At 41.8% G+C, this 18,039-nt stretch overlaps 1 protein-coding gene across 2 annotated transcripts in view; it reads right to left on the bottom strand.

Annotated features, from left to right (window-relative positions):
- AOX1 (aldehyde oxidase 1) overlaps positions 1 to 18,039 on the bottom strand; it is a 69,325-nt gene that overhangs the window by 13,387 nt on the left and 37,899 nt on the right. For both annotated transcript variants that reach the window (XM_037167574.2, XM_037167575.2), the window contains exons 21-26: positions 12,344 to 12,468; positions 10,516 to 10,649; positions 9,545 to 9,632; positions 5,420 to 5,506; positions 4,404 to 4,595; positions 2,496 to 2,723 (exon numbers count right to left, since the gene is read on the bottom strand). In XM_037167574.2, the coding sequence (XP_037023469.2) occupies positions 2,496 to 2,723; positions 4,404 to 4,595; positions 5,420 to 5,506; positions 9,545 to 9,632; positions 10,516 to 10,649; positions 12,344 to 12,468 (854 nt within the window). The remainder of the gene's footprint in view (positions 1 to 2,495; positions 2,724 to 4,403; positions 4,596 to 5,419; positions 5,507 to 9,544; positions 9,633 to 10,515; positions 10,650 to 12,343; positions 12,469 to 18,039) is intronic.

Here is an 18,039-nt window from a genome sequence, read left to right as displayed (position 1 = left end):
TTCATCTATGAAATAGGCACAACTGGAGCGTTAGAACAGATGGTTCTACAGTGTAAACTGGGGACTTAGCCTGTGAAATTCAAATCTTTAAGCAATGACTGCTGGTATTGGTGAGAAGTTTGCTTTGGTCCCACAGATTCCCAAATGTCTCAGCCGTTCAAACATTTGAGTTCCTACTCTGTGCCAGGTTCCATCCTAGGATGCTGGGAATAGAGGTTAATTAGATACTGTGTGTCCTTTGATGTTCTTGCTGAGGAATTAAAAAAAAAGTAGGTGAAGCATGTTGGGAGAGCAGGGGCACGGAATGACAAAGACCATTGGCTCTGTTTCCCAACAGTCTGCCTGTCCTTGGGAAAGACAGCAAACTTCTACGGCCTTCAGTTTATAAAACAGAATCACACCTACCCAGCGGATAGGGGTTCAATCAAGTGGGAAATTACAAATCACCCAGCCTGGGGCCTTATTTACAGAAGGTGCTCAAACACCGTTTCTAGTTCCCGCCTCTCTTAGATTTGCTTCAGAATAGTCTTTCAGCATTTGGCATCCATGAAGCAGCTTGACTGATCTCAAATTCTCTGATTCAGCCCTAAAGCAAATGTTTTAAACATGGAAGCTGGCTAATTTCCAAGGAAGGGTGGGAGGGGCTGGTAGCTGGCAGGGGAGCTTCTCAGTAGCCCTTGAGAATGAACTTGTACCACTGGCTGTTGTCTGGTTTCTTCCTTGCTATGCTGAATCTCACTGTAAGGCTCCGTGAAGGGGCAGGTAGAGGTAGGTGAGAAAGGACAGTCTCTGGGGCCTCCCAGACCTGAGTTTTAGCCCTGGCCTCTCCTCTCACCAGCTGCAAGACTTGGGCAAGTGATTTAAGCTCTCTGAGCCTCAGTTTCTCATCATTAAGATAAGGTCACAAACCTTATAGATTGCCCTGAGGATTGACTAACAACAAAATCTAAAAGTATTTACAACATAATAGGTGCTCAGTAATCATCATTACTTTTTTGAGAAATTTCTGATTAGGGGAATGAGATACACCGTGTTCTACCACATTAAATAACGGCAACCATGAAATAGCGACAGTTGCCATGCCTGCCGCAGCCTAATGCCCAAGTATGTCCGTACCGTCCGTAAACGGTGGAGACTGTTTTCCCTGTGATCCTAGCCAGGCTGCTCAGCAACAGCCCAGACGGACTCTGCTAGCTGCCAGCAAATCAGTTTACCCAAATCTGCATGCCAAGATTCCCTGCCAGCTATCTTTTTTCTTTTTCTTTAGTGGTAATTTTTCCCTCTTCCTTTCTTTTGAATAACCTTGTTTTTTGCCTTTATTCCTCAACCACAGCTTCTTGACTGTCTCTCTCATCTGGGTAAAATGGGTGCGGATGACTAAGTGAGTCTTGTTTGTGCCATCACAAACAGGCAGGGGATGGGGTGGCTCTAATAAGATCACCACTCGAATTGTTACACTGCTCCTCTGAGCTGATCCACCTGCAACAAAAACTGCATGAAACCTTCTACCGATGACACCACAGCCGACCCAGGATGGGTGGGCGAACGGATGGCTGTGAGAATGAGGCAAGGACCTTCCCACCTGCTTCCCTTGGTCGCCTCGCCTCTACTCTCCCAACATCCATCTCAGCCCTTAGTACCCCTCCCAGCTCCACCCCCGTGTACCCCCCTTCTGTCACCACTCAACACACCTGCCACATCTTCACCACGGCTCAGCCAAAGGCCTGCATTCTGCAAAGGGGAGTGGCAATCGTTTTGAAGCTTTGCCATCTTACCTGCATATATGTACCTATATGTATACATGCATATGTAAGAACATAGATAATGAGAGTCCCATATCACTGCGGTACGATGAGCTAGGAGAGATCAGTCCTTCATCAGCCGTTCTGGGTAAGATTCATTCGAGAATGAAGAGGTGGAAACAGTAAGTGAGATTCAGCAACCAAGCAGGGAGTGTATTTAATCAGTCGAAGAAATTAAACTATGAGAACAGATTTTCAGTGTTCCCCTTCACAGCTTTAATGGCTATGAAGTGAACAAATTCCTAAAACTGTGCTTTAAAAATGATTTAAATGAATTAGTTTGGGGGGTTTAGTTTACCCTAACCCACCAGACAGGGGAGGGCCACCAAGCACCCTGCAGCTTCCTGTTTCCATCACACGTGCAGACGTGCAGCTTCTGGAGGAGGTGAGAGAGGAGCCTGGGCCATCGGTGGCCCCACCTTCCTACTGTATCTTTGAGAAACCTGGGGCCCAGAGTGAGTCGACTCAGCTGCTTAATGCCAGGGCCAGGAACAGGAATCACATCTCTCAGTTTCCCAGGAAGGATGCTTGTCACCAACCCTGGGAACTTGGGCTCTCGTCTCCTCTGGAGAAAAGCTAGTTTGAGCACAACTTTGGCAAAGTTCAGCCGCCAAGGACTGCAACCACATGGCTAATTCACCTTAATGGAAAGTTTCCTGGACGCCTTTTGATTCATCTGTTTGGAGAACTGACCTGACCAGCAGCTCGCGAGCCAAGGCCAACAGGGTACTTCACGGGAACCATGGCCAGCCCCTTCTTCTTCCAGTAATTCTCTGAGTTAAATTTTTCCACAGCTGCTTTCCTCAGGGAGTAGGAAGACATGGCCATGCATTCTTTCCAACACTGCATCAGGTTCTTGGTATTAATCTCTTGTTTGTAGGGTGTCTGATCAATTTCCTTGTACATGTTTATCATTCGGACCTATTTTAAAAAAGGAGATGAAGAGGGTGGGTGGGGAGACTCGGCAGACAGACTTTTCCATCCACTGTTCCCCTAGTCGGAATCTGCTCATCCTGGAAGGCCCAGACTGAGTTCAACACACACCTCACCGAAGCCTTTCCCAGTGTGAAATACTCTCTTCTTCTACTCAAAGCCTCTATCAAATGTCCGCACTCCCAGGCCTTCCATGCTGCTGCTGTGTAAGTTTAAGGGAAGGATCTTTTCCTCGTGTTTCTTATACAACTCAACCCAGTGCAGGTACATTGTAGACTCTTAATACTGGATGTTTGTGAATAACTGTTGAAAGGTAATCCTGCATTTAATTTCCAGGCAATGTGATCTACATGAATCAGATGCTGTGGCAAAAGAAAATCCTTTACTTCTAAGTGGGAAAATATGAAAGCCTGTTTAAATAAAATCCATAACTAGGATGAAGAACAAATTAAAAGATTCTACCCCAGGATGTCTACCCCTGAGAAGAATTCTCCTGAATTCCCAGAACTGGAGATTAAGAGTCATGGCTGAGAACAAAGGGTCAAGTACTTCACATTCGCAGTCGAGAACACTCAGCAGTTGAGACCAGGCATCTCCTCGTGCTGACAGAGGCCATTACAGACCTACAGTCTCCTCATCCCCCACCTAAAATTCCCAGATTATTACGAAGAGATGACTGGAAATGGGCGAGGCAGTGTTGTGTTTTTAAGGGTGGCTATTCTTTCCTCCAACCTTCCTTGGGGATAAGGGGGGTCATTATCTCATTTTCTTCCCTACGGCTATCAAATGTGACAGAGCATCTGGGAGAGAGGCTACGGGGAGACGAGCAGGAAGGGAGAGGCAAGGATCCCCTAGAAGTTCAAGAGACATGAAGAAGATGGCTCCTGCCTGTGGTCACAGCGATGAATGGAGGACGAGGGCTTTCTAAAGGACTTCTGCACCTAGGACTCAGAGGCGTGGGTATCAGGGGATGCTGCGTGAGGGGCCAGCTGGAGGGCAGGTGAGCTCAAACTCCTCCTCACAGAGGACTGTTGGTTTTCACAAGAACTGGCAGAAATGGAACCCAGAGACAATATCCTTAAGAAGTGGCTACATTGAATCAAGGAGAGGACAGAGAGCTTGCTGGGAGGAGTCACGTGAGGAGATGCTGCCTGTTTTCTTCTGTCTCTTCCTCTCTGCCCCCAAAGCTGCAGCAGAAGGCAGAGGGGAGAAGGGGTGAGACAGCACACCATGCCCCGCACTGTACCTCCATTCTAGGGTCCTTGGGTAGAACGGGTGCAAGGAAGAACACAGAGCTTGTGAATGATGGAGTTGGGACAAAGAACTGAAGGAAGACCATCGTAGTGACTGAGGTGGCTGAAACTTTAGGACAGCGGCCTGAGATGTTAAGGAAGCAGGGGAAGGAAGGGTATGACAACTTGTGGCAGTTATACCCCCAACCAATGGAGATTTCTCACTAAACAGATTAGAATACAATGCTCACTCTTCAACATCTTCTCGTCCCCAGGATTTTTGAGAAGGAGCCTGAGTGAGAGGAGTGAGTTGGGTTCCTTGGAGCAAATCATTTAGTCCATACGGGCCTCGCATTTCTCAGCATAAATGGCTCCCAATGCCCCTCTCACCTCTAAAGTTTGGTATCTTTTGTGAATGGGACTAATGTAGTGTTACCTTCTCGGGGGGCAACCCACACTTGGCTGCGACGTCTGTGATGCAGGATTCGATGATCAGCCCTGTCTGAGGAAAGCCGAACCCACGAAAAGCTGTGTTGGATGGAAGGTTGGTTCTGCACGTCCGCCCTCGGCAGCGCAGGTTGGGAAACTTGTAACAATTTTCCATTTTCAGAATTCCCATTTCTAACACCTGGGGAAATCCAGAGTTGATGTGAGGAGACTTCTCTATCTGTTTTATCACCCTGAGACTTCAGACCAAAACCTGGCCAGGAATGACCGACTCTCTCTCAGTCACATCAAACATGCTTAAACTAGACCCATGTCTCAATTTAAATGCATTTTTTTGCTGTAAAATAATATTTAAGGATTTGAATAACTTTTCTTTTGAAATCTTTTTAAAATTTTAATATTTTAGAGCAAGTACATTTTGCCCAGATTTCAAACATATCCAAAAGCCCGTGGAGCATTCATAAGCCCTAACCACTTAATCTCTAGAATATAATGAATATAAATAATATCCTAGATAACAGGAAAAAGTGTTTTGGCATTTGGTCTAATGATTGGTTCTCCTCTGGGTAATTTGCCTTTTTCCCCTGAGAATTTGGCAATGTCTGGAGACACTTTTGGTTGCTGAGACTGGAGGGTAGCTGTGCTGCTGATATCTGCTGGGGAGAGGCAAGGAATGCTGCCACCCACCCCACCATGCACAGGGCGCCCCCACAGCGAAGAATTATCTGTCCAAAATGTCAGTGGGGCTGAGGCTGAGGTCCAAGGCTTGCACCTTAGAGACAAGAGCTATAAGTATAGGAAACATAGAAATAACACATGGATGCAGATCAGACCTGGCTAAGACCTTCGGGCTCACTCTGGGGACACTGGCAACATGCGGCTACCCTACAATGAGAGACTTTATGCTTTTATAATTAAATATTGTTTAGCTATTGAGCATTTTGTGAATTCAACCATTTTATGTAACACTTTTAAGAATGTGAACTTGCTCCTGAAAACACTTACAAGCAATGACTCATCCAGGGTGGTGCCTCCATTGCTGTAATGCTCCATATCCAGGGCCAAGATTCTGCCGTCGTTCATGACTCCAGCCTGCAGGAGGAGAATTGACCTTTGATGCTAGTGCTGGGGGCCAAGGCTCTCTAAAGCGTGCTTTGTCACTTGTGAATCCTCTACACATAGGCCAAAAGCTTCATGACATTGGACTTGGTAATGATTTCTTGGATATGACACCGAAAGCAAAGGTAACAAAAGAAAAAATAAACTGGCTACATCAAAATAAAAAACTTCTGTGTATCAAAGGAGATAATCGACAGAGTGAAATGGCAACCCAGAGAATGGGAGAAAATATCTGCCAATCATGTGTCTGTGAAAAGGTTAATATTCAGGATGTATAAAGAACTCAACACAACAATAAAAAACAATCTGATTAAAAAGTGGACCAAGGACTTGAAGAGATATTTCTCCAAAGATATACAAAGGTCCAGTAAGCACAAGAAAAAATGTCTAACATTACTAATCATTAGAAAAATACAAATCAAAACCACAGTATACCACCTCACATCCATTAGTATGGCTACTATAAAAACAGCAGAAACTAGGTGTTTGTGAGGATTCAGTGAAATTGGAACTTTTGTGCACGATTGGTGGGAATGTAAAGTAATGTATCTGCTATTGAAAACAGTATGGCAGTTCTTCAAAAAATTAAAGTAGAACTACCATGTGATCCCGCAATCCCACATCTCAGTATTTATCTAAAAGAGCTGAGGGCAGGATCTCAAAGAGATATTTGTACACCTATGTTTATAGCAGCATTACTCATAATAGCTGAGGGGTAGTAGTAACTCAAGTGTCTATCAGTGGATGAATGGATAGACAAAATGTGGCATATACATACAACGCAATAGTATTAAGCCTTAAGAAGGAAGAAAATTTTGACACATGCTACAGTGCATATGACCTTTAAGGACATTATGTTAAGTGATATAAGCCAGTCACAAAAGAACAAATACTGTGATTCCATTTATATGAATAGTCAAATGTATAGAGACAGAAAGTAGAATGGTGGTTGCCAGGGGCTGTTGAGAGAAGTAGGGGAGTTACTGCTTCATGGGTGCAGAGCTTCAGTTTTACGAGATGGGCAGAACTTCAGAGTTGGATGGTGGTGACAACTGGGCAACAATGTGAATAATGCCACTGAAACACACACTTAAAAATGAGTAAGATAGTACATTTTATGTTGTGTGTATTTTGCCACAACTAAAAATAATAATGAAAAAGGAAAAAAGGAAGGGTAAAAAAAAGATAAAAAAGTGAAATAAATAGAAACTCTTCCTGTTTAACCCATCACTACTATTTAATCCTTTTTTCTCCTTGTAAAGCAAAGCAATGATGTATTTGTCGAGCCCCCATTCTTGCCACCCTTGAAGTATGGCTCCCACCCTCACATCTCTCCTCATCTTCAAATCTCCTAAGTTGAAGATTAGGTCTTCTCCTAATCTTCCAACCTGGTGCCTGCTCAGCACGTACTCTGCACATTTCTCTCACAGGGCCATCGCCAGTCAGCATACTCAGCAGCATTTGGTGTTGCTGAAGGTCTTTTAAATGAATATCTTCCTGGTGTTGCTTTTAAGATATGCCCAGTATTCCTGTTTTTGGTCTGTGCACTGCTTTAATATCTCTGAACTTATTGAAGTTCCCTGTAATGACTGCTATTGAATGGAACCGAAATCAAACCAAGGGCATGGCCTACGAATTCCAGCAGTTTGAGGTTGAGGCCTGGCTTTGCTACTTAACCTGCTCTGTACCTGAGGCAAGCCCCACAACCTCTGACCGTCTGTGAAATGGCAATAAATATGGTGGTGCATGGAAAATCGTAGGCAAGTGACTGAAACAGAGTGCTCTAAATATAAATTAATATTAATGGTATTAACCCATTAGTATTATCCCTTGTTCTCACACCACCCTTCATTAGAAAACATTATTTTTTCATTTTTTAATCTCCACTATGCTGATGACTTCTATAATTATAATGTAGTCCTTTTAATAAAGTCCCTTAGTAGTGAAGGACATTTGTCACTTCCTGCCCAAAACTTACACAAACGAACTCATCACTGTCTCTCCAGACTGGCTCCTCCTTCCAACTTGGCTCTGTCTACTAAATACTTCCAAGTCATGTGTATGGTTTTATTCTGCATTGTGTTTTGCCAAGTGTGTCACCAAATTCTATTTGATTTTACACAATGATGGCTCTTTACACAATAAAATCTCTTCTTCTACCTCTTATTATGTAGCTCAGACTTCAACTGCTTCGTGTCTGACTGTGTCAGCTTCCTCCTAGTGGTCCACCTGCCTCCGCCCTCTCTCCTCCCTAAGCCATCCTGCCCGCTGCCGTGATGTTACTCTTCCCCATGGACTCATGTTTGGTTAGGGCACTTGACTGGTCAAGGATCTACCCAGTTTCACTCTTTCTTACGAGATCAAGCTTAAGCCCTCATCCTGGGATTCTTGGGCCCCTCTCAGTCTGGCATCACATAGCCCAACAAATCATTTCCCATTGCTCTTCAGCAAGCCCTCTGTGTTCTCATGCTCCCCTCACTCCTGCCCCTGTCAAAAATGCCATGTTCATCCCAATTCTGCATTCTTGCTTTTAGTATTCATACCACCTGGTATACCTTCTTTCTGCCTATCCTTTCTTGAAGGTCATTTATGTTTTACCTTTTCTAAGAAGCCTCCTGCACATATGCCAACTCATGTTTATCTCTCCCCACAGTTTTACTATGTGTGCCTCATCTTTTGACCTGAGATTATTATGCTTTCATAGTGACTTCATATGTGACTTATGTCCCTCTCAATCACTGAAATGTAATCTCATTCAGAACAAAACTTACTGCAATAAATCTTTGTTGAACTAAACCAAAATTAAATATTAGCTAGAATAAATGTGCACTGAAGAGATACATTTATTATTGTCTAAAAAGATGTGTGCAGGCACACCAGTTGTGGTAGAAATGAAGCTATGTGTTTCACAAACCATGTTGTCTTTCATCCTGGGCACAGAGGAAGGCTACATTTCCCAGCCTCCTTTGCAGTTAGGTGGCAAAGTTCTGGCCATTAACTGTGGATAGAAGCTAGGTCCACCACTTACACGCCTGGTGACTAAAATACCTCCCACATGACACTTTTATGCTCCCTCTCTTCCCTTGTCTGCTGCCTTCTGCAGAAGACCCAGTAGAGGACTCGGAGTCCCTAGGGCAGTACTATCCAACAGAACCTTCTGTGATATTCTATATCTGCATGTCCAATATGGCAGCCATTAGCCACATGGGGTTCTTGAGCAGTTGATATATAGCTAATGCAACTGTGGAACTAAATTTTTAATTTCACTTAATTGAGTAAATTTAATGTTAAATATAGGCACAGGTGCCCAGTGACTTCTGCATTCAACAGTGCAGTCCCAGGGGAAGAGGGGAAGCCGGAGTCGCCGCACGGCTTGGTGAGGCAGATCCTCTCTTCTCCTCCCTCCTCCTCCCACCCCCACTGATTCACATTTAGCTGTTACTGGGGCACGAATTAACACAATAAAGGTTTAGATCCCTGAGGTTTTTTAGTTGTTTGTTAGAGCCATTAGCTCACTCTGCCAGGTAAACTTAATTCTTATAAAGCAAATAATAATAATAATTATTATTATTATTTTGTGCTACGAACATTTTCTGGGACAGAGTTTTACAAATTATTCTGATGCAGTTAAAATGAGGAATGTGTTGGCAGATAATTATAATTTTACAAAACATCATTTTTATAGGAATCATTCTTTTTATGTCTTTTATAGCATGATTATCATATCTACTTTTATGGACCTATATACTCATATGTTTTCTAGTTAATCACTCTGTAGCAGCCAGTACCAGCTAGCTTTTCACAAACTCATCTCTGAGCCAAGCAGAAAAGCTTCATTTTACCAGCCAGTAATTAAGCAATTAGCCCAAGGAATAGAAAGTTAAACAGAAGCACAATTTGTTGATTTGCTCATTGTTATTGCCCATTAGAGAGTAGCCGAGTGCTGCCCTCTGCATTTTTGGAAATGTTGTATTTACAACAGGAATCCTCCCCTTCCCTTCTTCTGCTCACTTTGTACTTTCCAAGGTAAGGATGGCGGCCTGCAGTTATTAACATGTCTTCTCCTCGTTCCAGGATGCAGCGGACAGCACGGCCATGTCTAAAACAGAAAAGATTGGGTGGTGAACTGTTTTACCATGTAGGTATTATGTGGGGTTTAGCCCCTAATGGCACCTTGAGTAGCATCCACACACATCACAGAACAGCAGAACTACTCCCTGAACTCAGGCTGTGCTGATCTCCGGCACACACAGTGGCCTCCCCTGTCTTCGGTCAGGGCGCAATTGCTGGCATTCACTGCTTATGGGAGGGAGACTCGCGGGTGCCAGAGGCCCCAGAGTATTGCTTTGGGGGTATTTCCCACTGTGATAACAACCTCCCCTATAGGCAAATAGTCCAAAGGCCGAATTAGAGACTGGTTACAGATGGAGGAATCCAGGTGGTGTTGACTGGATAGGTGTGCAAGTGCGCCCAGCTCCAACGAGTGTGCAAACAAGGTGTTTTTGTATCATGGGATAGAGGAAATGACTCATATTACTCAGCAAAGAAACTGAGCCTTCTATGGGTACCTGCTCCAAAGACAATTTCCTATGGAAATATTTTGAGATTCTTGAAGAAAAATGGTAATATAAGCTAATATACACAAAGAGAAGCATAACAAGAGCAAAATCTCTATTTAAATCAGGGGCACACACACATGCACACAGGTGCTATGGATACATAACCTCTGTCCTGTTTCTGTCTACTCTCCAGGTATTATAGAATTTTCACTGGGGCTTTTATTCTTTTTGGTAACTGATTCTTATTTTGGCCCTTATTGTATGCAGTTTGACAATAAAAGATAAAAAGTTGTAATAACTGACAGCTTGTTTTGTGTATGTGTATATTCTATGAGATTTTAAATAACTTTGACTGAAATTTTTCCTCCTTAATTCTGATATTGCTAATATTCAGCAAGACCTCATTTTATTTTCTCCACTTACTTGTTTGCTGCAAATGCGGCGATGGCTGCCATGATGCCAGTTCTGAACACCTTCCCCCCGAAGGCCCCACCAACACGCTTTACATGACACATGACCTTGTTAGCTGGGAGCTTCAAGACTGAAGCAACTATGTCCTATGAACGAGAACAGTCCTCATTAATCTGACACATTAACAGCAAGGGAGCTGAGACAGCGCTTACATGTTTTAATTCTACAATGTTGTACGTGATACACAAATTGTGTGGTTATGCTAAATAACAGGGCAATTTCCAAAAACCTCAGTGTGTATCCATGCTGATCTCAATGGTATTTTAGCTACAATGACATCACCAAAACTATCATTAGGATTGAGTAGTGTACTCTGTGCTAAATTTTTAAAATAAATTTTCCCCACGAACTACTCATTTACACAAAGCACATTTTTCACACTAATCCCTAGGGATGTGTTTCTTGAAGCAGGGAGGTTCTGTGGCCTTCCAAATCTCTTTCAGATTGAGTCTTTTCCCTGCACGCCACTGTTCTCCACTGGAAAATGCACTCTTTTCACCTCCCATTTGGATTACTGCTATAGTTGGCCAGTAGGTCTTCCCTGGATGCAGGTCTTGCTCTTTTTTTTTTTTTTTTTTTTGCTATCCTAGTGTTTTTACAGATAGGGAGTCCAACCAAGAGGGATGAAGTGATGGACCCAACGTCACATAGGAAGTAAGGAGCAGAATAGGACTGGAATGGAGTTTGCCTCACCCTTCTTAATGTTTCAACCTTACAAAGGTCTCATTCTCCACAGTCCCACATTCCTACTTGTTCTGGTAATAACCCTGCTCTTTATGACCTATTGAATCCAGACCCCTTTGCTTTCACCCTGATGCCTAAACTAGCCACCCCAAAAGTGCATCCTCCATTCCAGCTTGGACAGTCCTTGTACTATTTTTTCTTTCTTACATGCATGCTTCCTGGTATATAGGCATAAATATTTGCGGAAGGGACATACATTTGCATGAATGAATGAATGAATGAATGAGTAGTATTTGATCTTGGTGTGGAATTGTCTGGAAATGGTATCTCTCTCACCATCTAGACAAACCTCATTTCAGTATAAATCCAAACTTAAGACTTGATCTTCAAGGGACTTTCTGGAGGACTCTAGCTCTTAGCAGCCCTGTGTTCTCTTAATCCTCCCATGTTTGTAAATTCTGACTTAGCCGATTTATGCCAGGTTGTCATCTCCCCAGTGTGGTTTCCTAACTGCTTCATGTGAGTTGCATACTGTCAACTTTGTAGGATGGACCTTCCTCTTTTTTTTTTATTCCTTTTTCCAGTTTTATTGAGAAATAATTAACATATACTACTGTATAAGTTTAAGGTATACAGCATGGTGGTTTGATTTATGTATACTGTAAAGTGATTACCACGATGGGTTTAGTTAACATTCATCATTTCATTTAGACACAATAGAAGAAAAGGAAAAATGCTCTTTGTGATGTGAACTCTCAGGATTTCTCCTCTGAACAACTTTCCTATACTATCATTCAACGGTTTCAGTGCTAATTCATCGCTTCTTTTGTATTCTTAACAGCGTCAAACGTATAGCAAAAGAGACCTGCTGATTCTGTAACTGTTTTAGTTACAGATCCACAAACAGAAGGCCTCTACTCTAAAAACACTTAAAAGCTTTAAAATTATATGGTTATTAATACCCAAATGGATATGGTTATTAGTACTCCAAATTCCTTCAGTTTCTAGAATGGTGTTTTTGTCTCTAATTGCTTTTGGTGTATTTTGCAGGCAAAAACCATTAAGCTACATTCTTTCCACAAAGGCCCCATGTTACCTGTATGCCTCTGGGATACTGTGTGGACACATAGATGTCCATTTCTTGATCCTCTCTTTTGGGAACAGCAAGCACGCTTTGGGTTTCCATATAGAAATGCTCCTGACCTCCCAGATGTATTTCACCTTTAGAGGAAAATACGCCAGAATCAAGAAGGCTGTCAGACAGGACAGGTAGCATCCCCTAGCTGTTTTCTCATTATGGAGAAAGTCCACTTACAGTACTTCTGCTGGGACAGTAGGCTGCATGGTGAAGGGCCACAAATGATAACCATTAGCTTTCATTATACCTGCAACTTTATGTGAAGTAAAGTTCTGTAGAGGAACCTGTCATATCTGCCAATACAGTGGATCACATAGTCCTAGGGAAAGGTGTATAGAGTCAAAATAGTATGACAAGGAGACTTCTAGTTCTAAGACAAGATGGCATAGATGCATGTTTCTCTGTTCCTTCTGCTAATAACCATGAATATTACATATAAAAGAAACATAATAAAAAATTGTAGTACATATACACAATGGAATTCTATGCAGCAGAGAGAAAGAAGGAGCTACTACCCTTTGCAACAACATGGATGGAACTGGAAAGCATTATGCTGAGTGAAATAGACCAGGCATTGGAAGACAAATACCATATGATCTCACCTTTAACAGGAAGCTAAACAACAAAACAAACAAGCAAAGAGAATAAAAACAAAGACACCGAAATAGAGAACAAGTGGGCAGTGACCAGAGGGGAGAGGGAAGGGAATTTAAGGGGAAAAAAGGGGAGGGATTTTGAGGAACAAGTATAAAAGACACAGGGATGAGGACTGGGGGGGAGGAAATGGGAGGGAGGTGGGGAGCACGGGGCGGGGGGGCTGGGATGGGAGAAATAGACAAAAAACTGTACTTGAAAAATAACTAAATAAAATAAAAAAAGAAACATAAGAAGAATGTCAAAGATACAAAAGAGAGGGCAGACCACCTAGGGACTTTGGGACCCAAGGAAAGATGCAATGGTGAATTCAGTGGGTTATGCTGTTGTTTTGTTTCATGTAGCTTATATTTGGTACCAGAGTAGCCAGAAATCCATAAATATTAGCAGGCAAAGACAGAAAAAAATGTTCCAAGCCCTCACTGATATAGCTCAGTGGGTTGGGTATTGGCCCATAAAGCAAAAGGTATTGGGTTTGATTTCCAGTCAGGGCACATGCCTGGGTTGTGGTCCTATGCCCCAGTGAGGGCATGTGTGAGAGGCAACTCATCAATGTTTCTCTCACACATCAATGTTGCTCTCCTTTTCTTTCTTCCTCCCTTCTTCTCTAAGAATAAATTTTAAAAACCTTTTTTAAAAATTCCCAAGAAAAGTCTATCTTCCCTAAAGAAAGGCCCAGCAAAGGAGAAGCCTACCAAGACAAAAAGCTTTTATATAAAAAACTACTCTACTCCAGTGAAACACTACAGAAAAAAACTACGGACCTGTCTTTATCTTCAAAAGTTGACTGAAGAGCCCAGGCTTCCACCCTTATCAGGTTTCAATGAGGTGCCCAAAACCCTCTGTTGGGCTGTTGTCAGTGGAGACCATATGGGAAAACTAGACTTCCACCCTGGCCAATAACAAAACATCATGCTGCCCGACCCCCACCCCCATTTTCCCCACCAACGCAGGGTCAGAGGAGTTCTGGTAAAATAGAAGACTTAAGTAAGATCCAGAGTCTTATAACATAATACCCTAAATTACCAGGACAGAATAAAAAATCACTCTCCATACCAAGAACTCAACTTGAATGAGGAAAGACAACAGCTTCCAACACTGAGATGACACAGACCATGAAATGATCTGACAAGGATTTTAAAGCAGCCATCATAAAAAATGCTTCAATGAGTATTGACATGAACACTTAAAATAAATGAAAAAAATTTAAAATCTCTACAAAGAAACAGAAGACATATAAAGATCCAAATGACAATTTTAGAACTATAACAAACAAAATGTAAGAGGCTCCATCGATGAACTCAACTACAGAACAGAGTGAACAGAGGAAATTATCAATGGACAAGAATATAGAACAATAGAAATTTCCCAGCCTAAATACTAGAGAGAAATAGACTGAAAAGAAAGTGAACAGAGCCTAGGGAACCTGTGTGGCTAAAATAAAAGATAAAAAATTTGTGTCGCTGAAGTCAAACATTTGAACAAATAATAACTGAAAATTTCCCAAACCTGGTAAAAGCCATAAGCCTGAAGATTCAAGAAACAGAGTAAGTCCCAAAGGGATAAAGCAAAGAAATTCATGCTAAGACATCACAGCTAAACTTTTGAAAACTAAACACAAAGTCAAATCTTGAAAGCAATGAGAGAAAACATTACTTCACCTATCAGAGAGAAATACTTCAAAAGACAGCAGATTTCCTGTCAGAAACCACAGAGGCCAGAGGAACTGGTACAACATCTTTCTTCAAGTGCTACAGGACCTGTCAACTTGGAATTCTATATTCAGTGAAAGTATCCTTCAGGAATGAAAAAAGAAATCAAGACACCTCAGAGGAAGGAAAACTAAGGGAGTTTGTCTTCAAAAAATCTCTCCGAAAATAACAAATGGCTAAGGAAAGGTCTTGAAGTAGATAGGAAGTGATTAAAAAAAAAAGATCTTGGAACATCAGGAAGGCAAGAGAGCAATGGAAAGAATAAAAATAGAGGTAAACACAATAGAATTTCCTTTTCTCTTGAATTTTCTAAATTGTGTTTGAAGCAAAATCACAACATTGTTTCATGTGGTTCTCAGTGTATGTAGAGAATATTTTTTAAGACAATTATATTATAATTAAGAAAAAGTATGTCTGGGCCAAAGGAATAAAGAATATTCCATACCATACCCAGGTGGTAGCTGTCCAGAAAATGTCATGAGGATGAAAGTTCTATATACTAGTTGCCTACGTTCTTGTCACCACTTTCAAAAATCTATAAACAGTTAATGTGGATGAGAACTAATCACTGATTGTAAAATAGTTATAAACAAAAACAAATCCCTCACTACTGATATATCAAAATGGAATTCTAAAAAATGTTCAAGAAACACTTTGGAAGTCTGAGGCAAAAACAAAAACAGAGGTGAAAAAACAAACAAACAGAACACAACTATGACAGCCATCATGCTAGGTGGGAGGCAGAACTTTCAAAAATTAAAAATGTACCAAATAATAGTGACTTGTATATTGTGTGAGGAAGATACCCAAGGAGATCTTTTGTATTGGAGTCTGGACTTCCTATCTTACCCAAAATCTGAGTAAAGAAAGGGTACAGAAGAATGAACAAGTTCTGCTTCATTTATAAAATAGAAAAATTAAATGTCAAGCACTCTGATCTCAATTTCAATTTAAGCTTTTATCAAAGACTATACATTGAAAACCCCACTTATCAGTGGGCTCAAATTCATGGTTTGCAATGGTAATAATTACACCCAGCCACTCGATTTATCTTGTTAAATATTTGCTTCATTAAAAAAAATACAGAACTGCCCTGGCTGGCATAGCTCAGTGGACTGAGCATGGGCCTGCAAACCAAAGGACTTTGGTGGCTCGGTTCCCAGTCAGGGCACATGCCTAGGTTGCAGGCCAGTTCCCAGCAGGGGACGCGTATGAGGCAACCATACATTGATATTTCTCTCCCTTTCTCCTTACCTTCCCCTCTGAAGATAAACAAAATCTTTTTAAAAAATACAGAAGTAAAAATATATCAGAAAGAGCTGTTTCTGCTTAAACCTGTCAGGTAGGCATGTTCTAGAGCCCCGTTATGTTGTGCTGCCCCCCTCACCACAGCCCCCCACCATGGTGCCCCTCTTTGCCCTAGGGTGTTGCTCTGAACACTCTAGGTTGGAAACCAATTTGTTCAACTAATCCCTGAGATAAAATTTTATCCCAGTATGGATTTAGGAATGATTCCTCCAGGCATATTTACATTTTAATAAGGGGCCCTTAAAGAAGGAAAAGCTGTTAAGATATGAAGGACTTTATCTGTAGGATGCCCAACAGGACAGGCTGTGGGGGAGATAATCTCAGTTCCCGGGCTCCCCGGGCTCTCGAAAATCCTGCCACACAGATTGCCATCTCCCTCCCCAGCGTAAAGCCCATCCCAGCTAATGAAATTTTAAAGAGATAAATGAGAAGCAGCTTAGTGTAGAGAAGAGAACATGTGAACTTCAGAGTTGGAAAACTTAGATATATTTGATTCCTGGTCAATCACATGCCTCTCTGGCCTCAGCTGGCTCATTTGTAAACAGTGTCCCTGAATGCTGGTGACACCAGGGTTAGAGAGGGCTGACATCTGTCTTCACAAACAAGAATGTCACTTCCTTCAGGAACACAGTTGGAGACTTGATATAATGCTCCACATATTTTATCTTTTAAGTATTCTTTTTTCTTGGAGCACCTATTTTCCTAAGGGGCAGATAAAGGGCTGTTGTGATAATTCCCTTCAATTATCTTATATTGAAACAAGTAGTCAGAACTTCTTAATCCAAATGACAATCACAGAGTGAGAAAAACAAACAAACCTCAAATTAGTGAGCTAAGAGAATGACAACTTAAAAGTCCCTTTAAACCTTTCTGTGTCATTTTTATACTCCTTAACAGGGTATGATGCAGGTATCAAGTGAAAATTCAATTAAAAGATAGATTGAATAAATTGCCAAATTGAATTAAACAATGAAAGAAGAGGGCAGGGAAAACACAGGAATTAAACCCTTACACAAAAATGTACTGTGGTACCAATGGAAGAGCGCCCCTAAATACTGATACTTCCAAGATGATCATACCATGGGCTCTCTATGCTAAATATGCTCCCTCTTCTGCCCCACAAAACAAACTCACCCTTGGAGTGTTTACCACATTTTATTCCTAAGAATCACCTGGAGCACTGTTAAAACTGGTCAATAACAGATTTCCGGGGTACCCTGGATCCTCTAACTCCAGAATCCCCAGAATGGGGCACAGGGGAATTTCATACACATCTTATAGTGAGAAAGCCGGGATCCACTGGCTTTGCTGAATGCACACCTGCCAGCATGTTAGCTCAATACTAGGTAACCTAGAGGAGAACAACAAAATCACCTTAACCTAATAATTATTGCTCATAGTTCTGAGTCTCTTACTATGAGCCAAGCACACATTATTATCTCTTATAATCTTCATAATGGATCTTTGAGATCAGTATTATTTTATCCATATACAGACCCACTGAAGATGAGACCCTTGATCAGCAAAAAGATGACAACTCACTTCCTTGCACTGGTCTGCGACCAAAGCCACAATACCTCTGAGATATGCCTGTGTATGTACTGGAAGGAAGTCTGGAGAGAGGGGAGAGAAGGAGAAGGGGAGGGAGGGAGGGTTGCAAGGAAAGAGGAAGGGAGGGAGGGCAAAATCAGAAAAGGATTAAAGAGAAAGAAACACGGGCTTCGAAAGTCATTTTTTAAAAAAAAGCCATTATTTCCACAACCAGCTTTGTCACTTAGTGGCTGGTGTATGGCTGTGGCCGTGTTCCCTAGTCAGTCTGGGCCCGGTTCCCCACCTGCAACGTGGATGTGAACAGAAAAAGAGAAAACATTTATATAACAACAATGGCCACAACTGCTTCCCTTTCATCATTTTTTCCAGGTAGTTTTATCTTCAGTAATTTGATCGACCACTTTAAATGCTTCATCACATTTCTATATT

This window comes from Artibeus jamaicensis, unplaced genomic scaffold (assembly GCF_021234435.1).
Source record: "Artibeus jamaicensis isolate MK-2021 breed Jamaican fruit bat unplaced genomic scaffold, CSHL_Jam_final contig_391, whole genome shotgun sequence".
Lineage (NCBI taxonomy): Eukaryota > Metazoa > Chordata > Mammalia > Chiroptera > Phyllostomidae > Artibeus > Artibeus jamaicensis.
The sequence above is the reverse complement of the archived record's forward strand: the minus strand, read 5'-3'. Positions and strand labels throughout refer to the sequence as shown.